The sequence below is a fragment of the Lygodium microphyllum genome, chromosome 18, assembly GCF_053477565.2.
Source record: "Lygodium microphyllum isolate KBCC chromosome 18, Lygodium_microphyllum_v1.1.10, whole genome shotgun sequence".
In the NCBI taxonomy this organism is placed as follows: domain Eukaryota; kingdom Viridiplantae; phylum Streptophyta; class Polypodiopsida; order Schizaeales; family Lygodiaceae; genus Lygodium; species Lygodium microphyllum.
The window spans coordinates 52,598,423-52,615,019 of NC_141152.1; the positions used below are offsets into that span (position 1 = coordinate 52,598,423).

The 16,597-nt window shown below is 41.6% G+C and overlaps 1 protein-coding gene across 6 annotated transcripts in view; it reads left to right on the forward strand.

Annotated features, from left to right (window-relative positions):
- The window catches only part of LOC148020887 (DNAJ heat shock N-terminal domain-containing protein), a 99,004-nt gene that overhangs the window by 44,023 nt on the left and 38,384 nt on the right, over positions 1–16,597 (forward strand). For all 6 annotated transcript variants that reach the window (XR_015694647.1, XM_087698688.1, XM_087698689.1 and 3 more), the window contains exons 4-8: positions 13,163–13,240; positions 13,322–13,403; positions 13,588–13,670; positions 13,866–13,923; positions 14,556–14,669. Coding sequence is in view for 5 of the 6 variants with exons in the window: in XM_087698688.1 (XP_087554814.1) it covers positions 13,163–13,240; positions 13,322–13,403; positions 13,588–13,670; positions 13,866–13,923; positions 14,556–14,669 (415 nt within the window). In the remaining variant the exon portion in view is untranslated. The remainder of the gene's footprint in view (positions 1–13,162; positions 13,241–13,321; positions 13,404–13,587; positions 13,671–13,865; positions 13,924–14,555; positions 14,670–16,597) is intronic.

A 16,597-nucleotide genomic window follows, 5' to 3' on the forward strand; every position in this document is an offset into this window, starting at 1 on the left:
CTGCCCTGTCTGACCAGCGACCTGACATTCGACGTCCGCCTGCAATCCACGTCTGCAACCGTCGTTTGACTGGCGTCCGCCTTGACCACGTCAGGTATTTTTAAACAAAAATTTTATTTCTTTATTCCATAATCAATTTTTGGCAGAGGAGGTTCATACGCAGCAGGCACCGCATACAGGATACAAGTGTGGGCTAAATTTGATGCAAATTTCTGGACTTGTTCATTAGAAATTTTGGGGCTTTTATGTATTTTGAGGACAGTTGCATATGAATTGCTGTTACAGTCACAGAAAGACTGTTTTGACAGAAATTTTGGCAAAAATTTTGGGGATTTTGATATAACAGTGTTGCTGAGCACTGTTTGTACCTTGGGAAGCATGCATTAAAAGACAGTTTTTGACAGAGTATGCCCTTGCACATTAATTGCAGAAGTGTGCTTGCTGCAATTTTTGGAAATTTGCAGATTTCCAGTCCTTACTGCTTTGACATCACTCATTTGTCTTTGGAAATTTGTCATCATGGCAAATCAGGGAGGTGATGTATTTACGTATGTATCCAAGGAAGACAGATTGGACGGAAACAATTACTCGCTATGGTCATTCATGATGAAGAATGTACTAGTGGCCAAGAATTTATGGGATTATGTCAGTGGAGAGGAAACTCGACCGGGAGTTGTAGCTCCCGTTACTCCTCCTCCTCAAGGAGCACATGGACAACGGGAACCTCCGCCCGCTCCACCTCAGCCACTTCCTCCAAGAACTGCAGCTCAAAAAGCTTGGGATACACGTGATGCACAGGCCTTGTCGCTGATTGCTCTGGCAGTTTAGCGGTCCATCATCCCTCACATTCGTTCAGCATCTTCTTCGCGAGATGCATGGTTGACTTTGGAGCATATGTTTGCAGGAAAGAATGAGACTCGGATCTCTTTCTTGAAGAAAGAGTTAGAGACTTTGAAGATGAATGAGGGTGATTCTATGCAGGATCACTTGAATAAGATTCAGGACTTGAGGGAGCAGCTCATGAATGTAGATGAGTACTTTTCGGATGCACAGTTGATATCCACCACCTTGAATTCCTTACCTCCTTCGTACTTGTCTTTTCATACTGCATTGAACCTCACCATGAGGATTGCCGAGCACCCACTCACTTTTATTCAGCTGGTTAGTTTGCTTCTAGAGGAGGAGCAAACAAGGAAAAATAGTGGTGTGGATGCTATAGTCTCTGAGCAGGCTTTTGTGGCAAGACAAAAAGGCAAAAACAGCAAGGTGAAAAATTCTCCACAGAGTTCTGGCACTTCGGGCACATCGCAGAATCAGACACAAGGGGGGACGCAAGCTAAAAAGGGAAAATGTCATTATTGTAAGAAGCCAGGCCACTATATCACTGAGTGCAGGAAGCGCATTGCCAAAGAAAAGAAGGAGTCAGGAATGTCTGTTTCTACTACTCCTTCCACTGCTAGTGAGTCCGCGTCCTTTGTTGTGGATAGGGACTATTGTTTTTATACTTGCAGTTATGACATCTCTTGGGCCGATAGAGCACTTAGCTCTACAGAGGATGCTGACACTTGGTTCTTTGACAATGGTGCTTCTAGACATATTACATCTCGCAGAGATCTGTTTGCTTTAGTTAGTGCACCTCCCGTTGGGAAATCTATACAGTGTGCCAATAATGCATCATATCCTGTTCGTGGTATTGGGGAGATTCGGCTCACAGCCATTGATGGCTCTATTCTCCGCCTGCAGGATGCTTTGTTTGTGCTGCCTGGAATCAAGAAGAATTTACTTTCTATTTCTTCTTTGGCACGCTGTGGTTTGCAGGTCACATTTGATGATGACCGTTGCATGGTTAGAGATAAAGAGCGCATGACTTTGGTCTTGACAGGATCTTTGTGTCATGGTTTATATGAGTTGGATGCTCTTTCAGTAGATCAGACGGCATACTTGACATCCACTCTTACTCCTGCTATGATACAGGCGGAGTTATGGCATGCTTGTTTGGGGCATGTAAACTTTGGTAGCTTGATGCTTTTGCAGCGTACTCAGATGTTGGATGGCTTACCTCTCTTGGAGAGACCTCCTGAGCACTTATGCGAGGGATGCATTTTAGGAAAAATACATCGTTTCTCATTTCCCCGTGATGTTGCTTTCAGAGCAACAACCAGATTGCAGTTGGTGCATTCAGATGTTTATTGGCCTATGCAAACCATGTCATTGGGCGGTTGTTATTATTTTGTGACATTCATTGATGACTTTACACGTTTTTGCTGGGTCTACTGTTTGAAAAAGAAGTCAGAAGTGTATGATGCATTTTTGGCTTTCAGTGCACTTGTTGAAAATCAATCTGGATGCAAAATTAAGACTCTCCGTTCGGACCGAGGGGGGGAATACATGTCCTCTATGCTGAATTCTTTTTTGAAGCAGAAAGGCATAGTCCATCAGTACACTACTGCCTATACTCCACAACAGAATGGGGTAGCAGAGAGGAAGAATCGGTCACTCATGGAGATGGCCAGATGTATGCTGAAGGCAAAGAGCTTGCCTCATAGTTTTTGGATGGAAGCAGTCATGTGTGCTTGCCATATTTTGAACCGATGCCCTACCAAAGCCTTGAAGACCATCACACCTTTTGAGGCTTGGAACAGCCGTAAACCTTCTGTTGGTCACTTCTGTACCTTTGGGTGTCTTGCCTATGCCCATATTCCACAGGTACTTAGAAAAAAGTTGGACAACAAGGCTGTTAAGTGCATTTTTATGGGATATAGCAATGAGAGCAAAGGCTACAAATTCTATGATCCCGTTACAAAGAAGGTTTTTGTCAGTAGGGATGTTGTTTTTGATGAAAAATCAGAATTATCCTTGGTTGGTTTGGACACATATCAGGATGCCCGTGATGTTTTTGAAGGGCTGCTGCCCATTACTTTTGGTGATTCAGCTGGAGCTTCAGAAAATGAACCTAATGCTTAGCTAGCTGCTCCTATGGAAAGTGCAGAAATTCAGCCATTGGCTGATCGGAATATTCAGCATAATGCTGAAACTGAAATTCAGCAAGAGCTTGCACACAGCCAGGAAGCTAGACAGTTACCTAGATGGTATTTACAGACTATGCAAGATGCTCCTTTGGATGCACCTATGGCTGGTCGTACTAGAAGGCAAACTCGTTTGTATGATTCAGCACATACCATGGAGTTTGTTATGGCAGCAAGTACTTTTGATAATGAAGAGCCTGAATGTTTTGAGGATGCACAACATAGCGTGCATTGGATGGCAGCAATGCAAGCTGAATTAGATTCTATTACTAAGAATCAAACTTGGGATTTGGTGTCCTTGCCATTTGGGAAGAAAGCCATTGGAACGAAATGGGTCTACAAACTGAAAAGGAAAGCAGATGGATCCATTGATAAATACAAGGCACGGCTTGTAGCTAAAGGCTACGCACAGAAAAAGGACATTGACTATGAGGAGACATTTGCTCCTACTTCCCGTATGACGACCATTAGGTCTATGATTGCTTTGGCTGCACATTATGGTTGGACAGTGCATCAGCTGGATATCAAGACTGCATTTTTACATGGGGAACTTCAGGAGGAAGTTTATATACAGCAGCCCATTGGTTTTGCAGTTGAAGGCTCAAAACATTTGGTATGCAAGCTCAAAAAGGCACCATATGGTTTGAAACAAGCTCCTAGAGCTTGGTATGCAAAAATAGATGCTTTCTTGCTTGGTCAGGGGTTTCTAAACAGCTCATCTGAGTCTACCCTTTACGTATGTAAAGAAGGGGGATCTATGCTGATTATATGTCTTTATGTTGATGACCTTTTGCTCACTGGAACACATGCTGATCAGATTTCAGCATTCAAACAAAATTTGCAGCAAACTTTTGACATGTCGGACTTGGGAGTTTTGCATTACTACTTGGGCATCCAGTTCATACATGATGCTCGAGGTATTGGGCTATCACAGTCAAGGTATATTGGGCAGCTTCTTGAGAAGTTTGGCTTACAGGATTGCAAGCCAACTTGTACCCCCATGGAACCTGGACTGAAACTGTCATTACATGATGACAGTGATGTGTTTGATATACATACATATGCTCCTGCAGTTGGATGTCTTATCTACCTATGCAACACTAGGCCGGACATACAGTTTGTAGTTTCAGCTTTGAGCAGGTATATGCATCAGCCACGTATGTCACATTGGCAAGCTGTCAAGTGTGTTTTTCGTTACTTGCAGGGTACTCGATCTCTTGGGTTGCTTTATGCCAAGGGGAGACCACTGCAGTTACATGCTTACAGTGATTCTGATTGGGCTGGTGATTATGATACACGTCACTCCACTAGTGGCAATTGTTTCTTTCTTGGCTCTTCTTGCATTTCTTGGCTTAGCAAGAAACAATCCACTGTTGCCACATCGTCATGTGAAGCTGAATACAAGGCAGCTTTTACTACCACAGTTGAATGCGTATGGCTCAGACGCTTGCTAGCTGATCTGGATGTATCTGTTACGGAGCCTACTCCTTTGTTCACTGATAGTCAGAGTGCCATTGCAGTGGCACGGAACCCAATGTTTCATGCCCGCACGAAATACATTGAGATCCATTATCACTTTGTCAGAGAGAGGCTACATGCAGGTGATATCAGCCTTGTCTATTGTCCTACCACCAGTAATGTGGCAGACATCTTCACCAAAGCTCTTCCTCGTGACAAATTTGAAGCATTTTGTGATGCTTTAAATTTGATATCCTTTGGTGGCGGATGATCCTTGTACTCTTGATCACTCTTCACTCCAGGGGGGTTTGTTGGGTATTTGACTCACGCCTAACTTACGCCTACGCTCATATGGGAGTGTCGGTGATCAATAGGACACTGGGGCACTTTTTACTCTCAGTAGGAGAGGTTTTTTCCCCCAGACTTATAGTCTTATTGTCATATGTGCTTATGTGCTTATGTTACACACTTATGGGCACTTAGTATGTCGGGTGTGAACATCCCCTACAACCCTAAGGTTTAAAGGTTGTACTTTGTACTTTCTGGTTACACTATTTCAGTCTATTCTCTTGGGTGTTGTGCTTCACTCTGTCTCTCTCACTCTCATACTGTCTACTGTACTCTCAGCTACACCTAGATCCTTCCATCTCACAGGGACAAAGGGTGTGCGGCAGCTACCTAGTGGCCTACCAAGTCTTGCAAAGGCGGATGGAATCAGCTATGGATTTTTAAAATTTTTTTGAGGGCTTTGTAGATTTGGTAGATTTAATATGAAGTGAGGGTTTCAAATCAATTTTTGTCCTATTGAGTAGTCGTGCCGCAAATGAGAGAGTGATAAGGGACGGTCAGACCCAAGACCTTCACAAAACAAGCATACTATCCCTACCATTACTGGGTGTCAGTGAAGAAGGAAAATGGCTAAGGTGTGGGTGACACAAATATAACAAAGATGTGAAGCAAGCAAGACAAGCAAAGCAAGCAAGCAAGCTAGGGAGAACTACCTTGGAGACTACCATGTGCAATGCCATGAATATGGTGGATCCAAAGTTGACCACTCCTAAAGATTGAAAAGGGATAAATGCGTACAAATGCATGTTGGCATAAATAGAATGCCAATGCATGGGGTAATGCAAAGGGAGATGCAAGATTTCATACTCATGCAAAATGCAATGCAACGGTGCCACTTGGATACTGTCCTTGTAAGGGAATTCTTCACTTGTCTAAGTGCCCTTTTATAATCATGTAATCCTGATAGTGCGGATGAAGTTACAAATGTCCATAAGTACAATACAAAATAATAAATGAATGAATGAATGTCAAAAAACTATAAGCATCATCATTGTTGCTATCAGGAGAAGTAGCCGCCCCCTCTCAGACTGGAAGGGAAAGCAAGAGGGAAGCACCCTCTCCCCGTCAATCTGAAGAAGTAGGGGAGGGTATACCCAAGACGATCTTGGGTAGAAGGTATTGAAGAACTGCCCGATTGACCGCTTTGGTCAAAATGTTTGCAAAATTGTCCGATGAAGGCACAAACTCTAGGCGGATAGTACCTAGCTCAACTTGCTCTCTGGAAAAGTAAAAGTTGACTCCCACATGCCGCGTCTGTGGTGTGATAATCGGATTGCCCGCAAGGGCAATGACACTCTGGTTGTCACAGTAGACAATGGTGGGAGAGTCACAATGGATGTGAAGTGCCACCAATAAGCTCCTCAGGTAAATGGCCTTGGTGGTGCCATCGAATACTTAGCCTTGACTGTGAAAGCCGCCACCGTCTCTTGCTTATGGCTGGACCAAGAAATCGGAGAAGTGCCTAAGGTGAAGAGGTGTTGGGAATAAAGGCTCACCGTGCTTTTTATAGTGTTCGGGTGTGAACGCACCCTTATACTCTTGTACTTTATATATTATCAAAACCTGAAAAGTGGTACACTTGTCTTTGTACCGAACATCTAGTGTGTTATGCTCACACTCCTCTCTACTGCTCTCTATTCTTTGTGCAATATTTGACGCACTCACCCTCAGCTCACTCAGTCCAGATCCATCAGGCTCTAACAAACTGGTATTAGAGCCAGTGACGGGCGTCAGGCCACTGGATTGGCGAGCATCTCCACACTGACACGCAGACTCATGCTGTCGCAGGTCATAGGTGTCATTGGCGGGCAGGTGTTGCAGGAGTTGCAGGCGGGCTCGACGAGTAGCAGGCGGCAGTTTGCAAACGCCACAAGGCACATGATAGGTCGAGCGACAGGTCGACGAGGGGTCAGCACAGGCAGCTTACAATGCACACGACAGGTTGGGCAACAGCGACGGGGGGTCAGCACAGCCAGCTGACAGGACCAGCACACGCGACCAGGACCAGCGCACCACGAGACCTGCACGCAGTGACCAGTCCATGGTGGCCAGGCAGCAGACTGGACGGGTAGTCAATGTTTCTTTAAACTCTGAAATTTCTGTTTTCTCTCCCTTCTCTACCAAGCGTTCACATGCACATGCACAAAGTGAAATTTTGCCCAAGAAAATTGGGCCTTTTCTCCGATTTTGGGACTTCAGCGCGGGACAAAACAATCCGACTCAGAAATTGCACATTTGGTGCACATCTGCCTGAGAAATTTTGGGGATTCTCACATTTTAGTGGAATTTCATCAATTTCACTAAAATTTGTGCACTGTGAACCCAAAAAATTTGGGGCTTTTGCAAAATCCCTTCAATCTATGCAACAGTTTGGTACATGCACTTGGGTACATGTATTGATGCAATCTGGACGGATTACCCTCTAAAAATTTGGGGCTTTTGATCAAAATTGTCAAGTTTGTGCCCGGGAACGCCTTTAGAGCAGAAATTGCAGTGAAATTTTGGGGATTTCACATGTAACTAGTGGCTTGGTCCTTAATTGTGTCAGTAATTGCTTGAGGAGTGCAGCAATAGACACCTTTTAACTCTGAAAATCTATTTGCAGATCTGAAATTTCTGCAATCTCAGGATTGTTTCATTGCTGGTTGGTACTTTTGTGTATAGTGGTTACTTGTGCCACATTTGGGTTTACGTTTGGCGACTGGTTAGTCAATTTGGAATTGCAAATTATGGCTGGAAATAGCGACAGTAGTAATCTTTTGCACATTAAGAAGCTTGAGGGTGCACATAATTTTGCAATTTGGCAAAAAAAAAGCTACAACGTCTTGGTGTAGTAGAAACATGTAAAGCTTGGTGTAGTAGAAACATGTAAAGCCCATCAAAACAAAGGGAATCAAACCGGCAGACATGGAACAAGACGAGTGGGATGACTTGACGAGCTTGCTCGCTCTACGATTGAGCTCTCAGTGTGAGACAACTTACTCTTTAACATTGAGAACTGAATTTGGTATATGCAATGTGGCAAAGGCTTGAAGAATTGTATGCTCAAAAAAGTGCAGCCAACAAGGTTTATAGGTTGAAAAAATTAATGGACTTTCGCATGAAAGAAGGTATAGCCATGTCTGTACATTTGAACGAGTTTAACTCAATTTTCAGTCAACTGATTGCTTTGGATTTCCATAATGATAAAGAGTTCAAGGCTACTTTCTTGCTATGTACTTTGCTTGAAAGGTGGGATACTTTCAGGACAGCTTTGAGTAATTCGAATGCTCAGTTGTTATACTCTGATGTGGAGAGTTCTTTGCTGATGGAAGAACTCAATAGGCAGAATAACTCAGCAAACAAGTCTTCTAATGCATTACACACTAGAGGCAGATTTCAGCACAAGGGCAGTTCTGACAATAGAGTATGCAACAAATCTTGTGGAAAAAATGTGGACTGCCATCATTGTGGCAAAAAAGAGCACTACAAACAGGATTGTTTTCAATTGAAGAAAGAGAAGGGCAAAAACAAAAACACTGAAGCCAACAAGGCTGAAAACAAGGATAGCCAACCTGCAAAGAAGAGCAATGTGAAAATAGAAGAGGTTAATGTAGTCACTCATGATACTGACAGTGATGGTGATGCACTTTTTGCTTCTTCTTTGAGTGCACATGCATTGATTGCAGATTTTGAGGATGATATGCACACTTAGATACTTGATTCAGGTGTGTCCTTTCATGTCACACCACAATCTGAGTGTTTCTCTGACTACAATGGTGGTGTACGTGGTGTTGTCCACTTGGGGGATAACTATGCATGTAAAATTGCAAGCATTGGCAGTGTGAAACTAGAATTTCAGCATGGCTTTGTGTTTGTTTTGCATAATGTGAGACGTGTACCTCAGCTCAAGCAGATCTTGATAGGCACAAGGCAACTAGATGATGAAGGTTATCACACCATCTTTGGGGATAGCAAATGGAAAATCTGTAAGGGCTCTCGCATTGTTGCCAAGGGGTCCAAAAGTGATACCTTGTATCCTTTGCATGTATCTAGTGTGCATGAACATGTCGTCGCCATAACTAAGCAGCCAAGTGTTTCTTTGTGGCATAGCCGGTTGGGACACATGAGTCAATTTGGAATGAAAGTACTCTCTCGTTTGGGTTATTTACCGTCTTTGAGGTATGCTGATTTTGAACAATGTGATCATTGTATTTATGGTAAACATACTCAAATGTAACACAAAAAATCTCTGTCTTCACCCTTAGAGTTAGTACATTTAAATGTATGTCAAATGCTAGGATTATCTTTAGGGGGGAATAAGTATTTCATTACCTTGCCACGTGCAAAGTGTGGGTTTATCCAATCTGTCACAAAGACAAGACCTTGGATAAATTTAAAAAACTCTTGGCACTTTTTGCTGAAAATCAGACCAGCAAGACATTAAAATGCCTTCGCTCTGACAATGGTGGGAAATATGTGTCCAAAGCCGTTCAAGATTTTTGTGACAGCAAAGGAATTAAAAGGGAGCATTTAATAAGGGTCAAAGATTTGGGGGAAACCCTAGGTCTATATAATGAGGTGCTAAGCATTGTATTTTAATAAGGGTCAAAGTTTTGGGGGAAACCCTAGGCCTATATAATGAGGCCCCTCCTCTCTAAGAGGAGAGCCCTCGAAGGTGAGAAGCTATATTTGGATGAGGATCTTATCCTAGCACAGATAGCACATCGCAGAGGATACATGCCCAAAGTATTGGAAGCCTACAAAGAGGGAAAATGGGTTGTTTATAGGGATAAACGGTTCATCATCATTGGCAGAAGAACTGTATGACGATACAAGGCCTATGGGGCACTAAGGATGTTAGTATGTGATTGTAATGGAGCCCTATGCTTGGATGTTGGTTACTTTGAAGATAGCCATGTACACAGAAACACATCAATGTAAAGGTAGCCAACTACTAGACGTTTAGGGATACATGTGGGAAAGTGCATTTTGTCTAGGTGCTAGAAAATCAAGAAGCATGAAGGCTTTTGAAGATGTGGCCAGGCTATACTGAGAAGACCTCAAAGAGATAGTGCAAGCTATGAAGAGAGATGGTGATGCACGATACTTATGGATTAGGATACATGCAAGAAGACTACAGGATATATTCATTGCTATATACTACTTTTCCCTAACAAACTCAATCTACGCCACATGAGATGGATCTTCCTTCGCTACACTTTATGAGGATATTATGAGATATGCTAGCATTTAGGATATATTATTAGTGGGATATTTCAATACATGCACTAGGGATAAATAGGATGACTTTCACATGCATGATGTTTCTATGTTCAAGGAGATTGACATAGATGAAATAGGCATGTGCAAGAGAGCCCATTATAAAAAGTGAGTACCTATGGGACACATCTATTAGCTTTGGGAAGTGCACATAGACTAGTTATCTTTAATGGTCTACCACAATGGCTAGGATCTAATGCTTTGACATGTTGGAATCATAAAGGAGAGGCAAGTACTGTAGATTACTTGATAGGATTGCTAGCATTGATACCAAACATCCAAAACTTTAAAGTATCTAAGAGACCAATTGGCATAGCAGTAGATCATGCTATTTTGACTTTTGTGCTCTCTTGTGGACATATGAAACATGGAATACCATGCCTCTCTAAACATCCCAAATACCACTGTGTGGAAGACACCTCACACATCTACAATGACTCTCTACAGAATAGTTTACATACATTGGACCTAAGCAGATCGTTGGAGGAATGTATAAGGGACTTAGCAGAAGCCATACATAGATCAGCCATGTATACATTCCCACACCCCCTGTCTCGATGTAGACCTATACTCTCTACTGATCCCCAAAATAGCTGGTATGATGAAGAGTGGAGAGTTACTCGGGCTAGCTTACTTGAGATTACTAGAGGCTGAGAAATTAGGGTTTAGCAGCAGCCTCAGGAAGCGTGCCAAAAATTGGAAGCTCCAAGACTTGGATTCAACAGGGCTGAAGTTATTTTTTGCCTATTCAAGTGGAGGGACTAGTAAATCATTGAATTTGGGGCATTTTCCATTTTCATCAAAGCAGGTGAAGGCCAATTGATTGCCCTTGATCAGATTGAAGACTTGCTGGTCATTTTGGACAGCAAGGAGAGTTGGAATATCGAAAGGGATTGGGAGAATCCCATTGCACATCAACTTTTTCTTCAATTAAGTTAAATAAATACCGAAAGGGGCACTAGTTTTGGGATCAACAGGGTGTCCAATGTTCAAGATTATATGGTAAATTGTGCATTTCAGTTTTGTGAATTTGTTAATTGCTGTAAATAGTGCTTAATCAAGTTATTTACCACCCTATCTGAGGAGGAAGGCTGGTTACACACACCTATAGTACTATATGGAGCAGAGGCATGGAGCTACAACTTGTACCACAGGCATCTTAGTCGTCTCACTGAGCAGACTGGAATAGAAAGAGACTATTATGATGGTTGGGATAACATGGAAAGGGTATTGGTCATGATGATAGCACATATGATTAGGAGTAAGCCCTCCACTCCATGTCCCGTTGCTAGAGTAGAGCTAGGGCAGCACCTATAGTCAAGGAGACACTCTTCAGGGCAATGACCTTTTGGCACAGATTATGGGATCTCCCACGCCATAGATACTCTAGATTAGCAGTAACTTCATCTAGACAACTTGCAGTAGAGGATCAGAAGTACTGTTGGTTTTCACAGATGACTATCTGGATGGCTTACATGGTTTGGATATTGACTGCTTTCCACCTTTTGAGTATAGGCTTGATTGCTCTACACTTTCTTTGAGCCGATTTGAGCTGAATCAAGTGATTACAACTGATATCTTGTGGATTGAGATAGTGAGGACATGGATCCATCCACGACTTCCTCTAGGATCAAGGATGGAGTTCTAGCGGAGTCACTTCATGTCTCTCTTGGATGATGGATTCACTATTTGGCAAGCATACATGGACACCATCTCTTCCACAGCATACGGGCTGCTATTGGACAAATTCGTACCTTCTCTCGTAGACTACAAATGGAGACAGATAGATGGATAAATACTCCAGCAGAGTATAGGACTTGTTAGCTTTGTGGTCGAGAGCCTGAGGTAGAGGAGTATTACATATGTAGATGTATAGTATACTATGATATACAAGTACGGTACCATTGTCTCTTTTGTGATGGTTTTGGACCGCTTCGTTGTGTCATGGAGTACAAGGACCAAAGATGCCTAGGTCTTTTCCTCCTAGAGCTCTAGAGGTGCTGCACAGTACTACTGTGAGACAGGAGGCGAGCTCACCCAAAGGGACCCACATAGAGAGCAGTGATAGACTTTTTTCCCAGATCCGGCCCTACTGAAGTCTGACACTACTAGCCTTGTAGAGTGAGAGCCACCCGGCTAGACACCTCCCATTCCATGTCATGGAGTCACATTGGATAGAGCCATTTCACTTCTTTAAGCATGACGACCCTATCTACCAAGACCACTTCCAAGGAGGCCACACCACAATTGGATGAGGGCCATTATCACAAGACACCAAAGACTCACCACAAGGCATATTAGTGCAGCGGTTAGAGACTGCATCACAACTGAGATCATGTGAAAACCTTGAGATCAACTACAGCCTATAGTCTCCACTAGATTTTTTTATACATAGTTTGTTAGATCTGGGTTTCCTTTTCTTTCTACTAGTGGGACAACACTAGACATAGTTTTACTCTCGCATAGTCCCATCGTAAAGTTATTCTTAGCATTGTTTTATAGGTCACTTATTTTAATGTTATCTTCACCTTACTGATGAGATGACACCAGACATGGATGTACTTTGGATTTTGTCTCATAGACCACATTGGCCTTATGTAGACGTTAATATCTTTTTTTTTCGTAAAACGTTAATCTCTCTCTCTCTCTCTCTCAAAACAGGTTCCCTATAGCGGAGGTGACTGCTGCAACAAGGGCTGTTTGTATTGACTGTCAATGAGCAATACATCATAAAAACCACAAGCTGAAAATTGAACACCTAGAAAAGAGCCTCCAACAATTGATTGCAGCTATTGGGCTGGATCTTTGTGCTGAATGCCTTTTTGCAAGAAGGAAATTAACAACCGCTTTCTCATAATATTGATTTAGGTGGAGAAACTATGGTGGGGAGCTTAATTTTATAACTGGGAGTGTGCATGCACACATTTTTTGTGAAACCAATGTTTCAATTAACTTAATGTACAAAATGTGATGCTACCCCTCAATTAGTGCTATATTTGAAAGTATTAGTAACTAGTTTTCTTTCTGATTCCATCATGCTAATTAACTTTTTTCCTAATATTATGCAGATTCAACATGCATTTGAAATCCTTTCAGATCCCTTACGAAGAAGGGACTATGATTACTTTGATCAAGATGAACTAAGGGTATTAATGCAGTTATTTATGATCCCATTTCATATATAACTGTTTTCCATTGGTCTGACAAGATTCATTGGCTTTTGGCAGGATACAGTGAGAAATCTTCTGAAAGAAATTGGTTATGCACCAGTCAAATTGCATCTTCCTCTTTGGAAGCCTTTTAGATATGGTTTGCAATTTCATAAATCTGAACCTCATGCAATTTGATAAAATTGAGCTGCATTTCTCTATGCAGATTCGTGGTGCAATGTAGTGACTTTGGTCTGAAGTCTCAAGTTTGCTGAACCTTCCCTAGCAGACATTGCTGCATATAAACTGGGCAGTGATCTTATACATCTCCTTTCTGAATGCAGAACCAGGTGACCTTGCAACTCACACTCTTGCATCAGATGACTTTGGTCTTTTACTGGAAGGAAAAGAAACATGGTTGATACAGGTGTGATATCTGTTGTGTTGCCCGCTTTTAGAAAAACAAATTCTAAAACCCAGTGTAAGAAAATCTCCCATGTCTAATGAAGGTGCAGTAGCTTTAACTATGGTTGGTTGTGATGAAGTAGTGTGTTTTCTTCTTGTACATGCTCACTGTCGTGTGATACTAAATGTATAAAAACTCTGAATTTCTTTGCAACAGATTTTCTCACATGCGAGCAGACATTCTATGGAACATGAAGAGGCTTGGAGGCACATTTGTATTGTCGTTTACCAAATCTTTATTGCATTATTCTTGAAAATTGACATAAACTATCCGGAACAAAAAAAGATGATGATTAAATATTGCAATTTTTAGATGTGAGATGAATTCAGTTAGTCATAAGAATGAAAAGTGTTTCATATTAAAATACAGGGCTGACTTTTGAACGGCCATAGGTATTAAACAAAAAGACTGAAAAGAGTTATGTGGTCTGATCAAATAAATGTTTGGCTTGTCTTGTAAACTGAGTGAAAGCATTGGAGATCAGCTGCATGGTGAGCAAAAAGTAGTGTGTGATGAAGAGACAGCGTGCTGAGTAGGGTTATCTATGTGTCTTTGTAGTTGTTTACATATCTTGATCACTGATGCACAATCTCTTGTTACACACAAGCTTATTTTCTTTTTTATCCTAGCACCACAGTTAGATCGGGCTTTTTTTGGTTTTATGCTGAATTGTTTTAACTAATCAGTAAAACCCATGAAAACTATTGTCATCTCAGCAAGACATGGTTTTCAGGTGTCTTTCTAGGATTTGATAAAGGTTTCATTGTCCTGCATGAGACATGGAAGACTTAATTAAACATATATTAACAACCTTTTCTTGACTGTAACACCGGTCACCATATGCAGCTGAGCAAATGAATGGTGTGGCTTATGTTGGAAGGATTGAACTTGGAGAGTTGAGGCTGGCGACTTATTTTGCTGAAAGAAATTGGGCATCTGGGAGTTCTTACTTTCGCCATGGTAATTTATTCATTAAGGTCATATGTTAATAGAGCCTACCATTTTATTTTCTTTAAAAAAAAGAACCAAGAGGGAACATATTGATTAAATTGAATATCAACATAAAATATGTCTTTATTTAATTGACAACTACAGATGTCAGACTAACATAAAAACCAATATCGTGGTTTTCATGCTTTCCTAGCTTAATCTTTTTTACTGCAAGGGCTGAATCAGTATACTGTTAAACTCTTTTTATTATAACATGAACTAAACAACAACAGTGTTAAGGGGAGCTTCTTGAATCATGCACTAGTCCCATCCATGACAATGTAATTTTGCATTGGAATTCAGAACGCATCAAGGTGTATGTGATAAGAGTCGGTTCTTCTAGAAATTCCATCAAGTCTTCTATGTATGTTCATCTATTTTAAGAGTCGGTTCTTCTAGAAATTCCATCAAGTCTTCTATGTATGTTCATCTATTTTAAGAGTCGGTTCTTCTAGAAATTCCATCAATGAAGGAGGCTCAATTATAAGCAATCATTCCTGGGGCCTATTGCATAAAGTGAATCATTGTTATAGAAATCAGCCTGTTCAGCCCAACAAGAGGCTCTAGCAGATAAACAAGGCTCATTATGATCCTTCTGTAGCAATCATTCCTGGGTCCTATTGGCTAAAATTCATCATCATTATAGTAATTAGCCTGTCCAGTGCAAGAAGGGGCACTAGCAGATAAACAAGACTCACTCTGATCCTGCTCCACTTATTGAGGTTCAGGGTGACAAGGGCCATCCATGTGTGCTTTGCTGGCAATATGGCCAAGTATCATTTAAGCACTGGCTAAATCTGATGAAGTTTAAAGAAAGCAAGTGCCATCTATACCCACTGAAAATCCATGTAAGTACTGCAGAAATTTTGATGGATGACAATATGCATATAGTCCTGTTTGTGGAGGAACCTTGTAATCTGCTGGATCCTAGATACAAAAGTTACAGGCATCAGTAACATACTGAAAATCAGAATCGCTCCAAAAAGTTAGCATCCCTCCTTGTATTATGTGGTTTTGGATATTCTTGTTAGGATGCAAATATTGGACGCTAACACAGAAAACCTTGCTAGACGCAGAAGCCTTGACTAGTGATCTAGGTCTCCTAAGTACATTTTAATTTTAAGCTCAGAAAATTTTCTCTCCCAAGGAGAAATCACGAATTCAAAAGAAGCAGGAATGGATGCACAAAAAAACAGAGAGATCCTTTTGTAAAGAATCTAGCTGCTGCCCCTGGACCTTCCAAGGATCTTCTTCAAGAAATTGATTTTTGTCTAGGAAAATGATGTCGGGCATGTGAGGATTTTTTTTGGGCAAGACCAATTTATCCCCTCTTGCTTTGTGGGTTAGGTGAATCGACCATTGAGACAGTCTCTTTGGCATCTATTTGGCCTGCATGGTCATGTGGAATGCCAAAAACAAGTGGGAGACCTTGGGCCTTGGTATGACAATCCTCGTCCACATGGTCCGATCTTTAGTAGTGTGTGCAAAACCTATGTTTTTTTAAGGGAGTTGTTATTGGATAGGTTTAGTTTCTTTGGTTCTGTTTGAGGAAGGGGTGTCAACCTTGTTTTGAGTTGCCTTTACATCTTGTGAGTTCTTGCCACCTTCAGTTTTCCCTTGCGAAGAAGAGGCAACTAGACCCCTCTCTGAATAAGAATGTGGGGAGGACTTCTTGTGGATTTGATCATGCAGCCTTGCATAACACAAGAACCAGCGTTTGAACTCATAGAAGGTTGGCAATCAGGGCAATGAGATGATGTGTTGGATGAAGTGGAAATACTTTTCAGCAAGCTTGTTTAAAAAGAATATAACCTAATCATCATCTGATTTCAGTGAGCAAGTAGTGGAAAACTTAGGGAGTAATTGCCGATATTCGGCCAACTTGACTTTCAGATTAT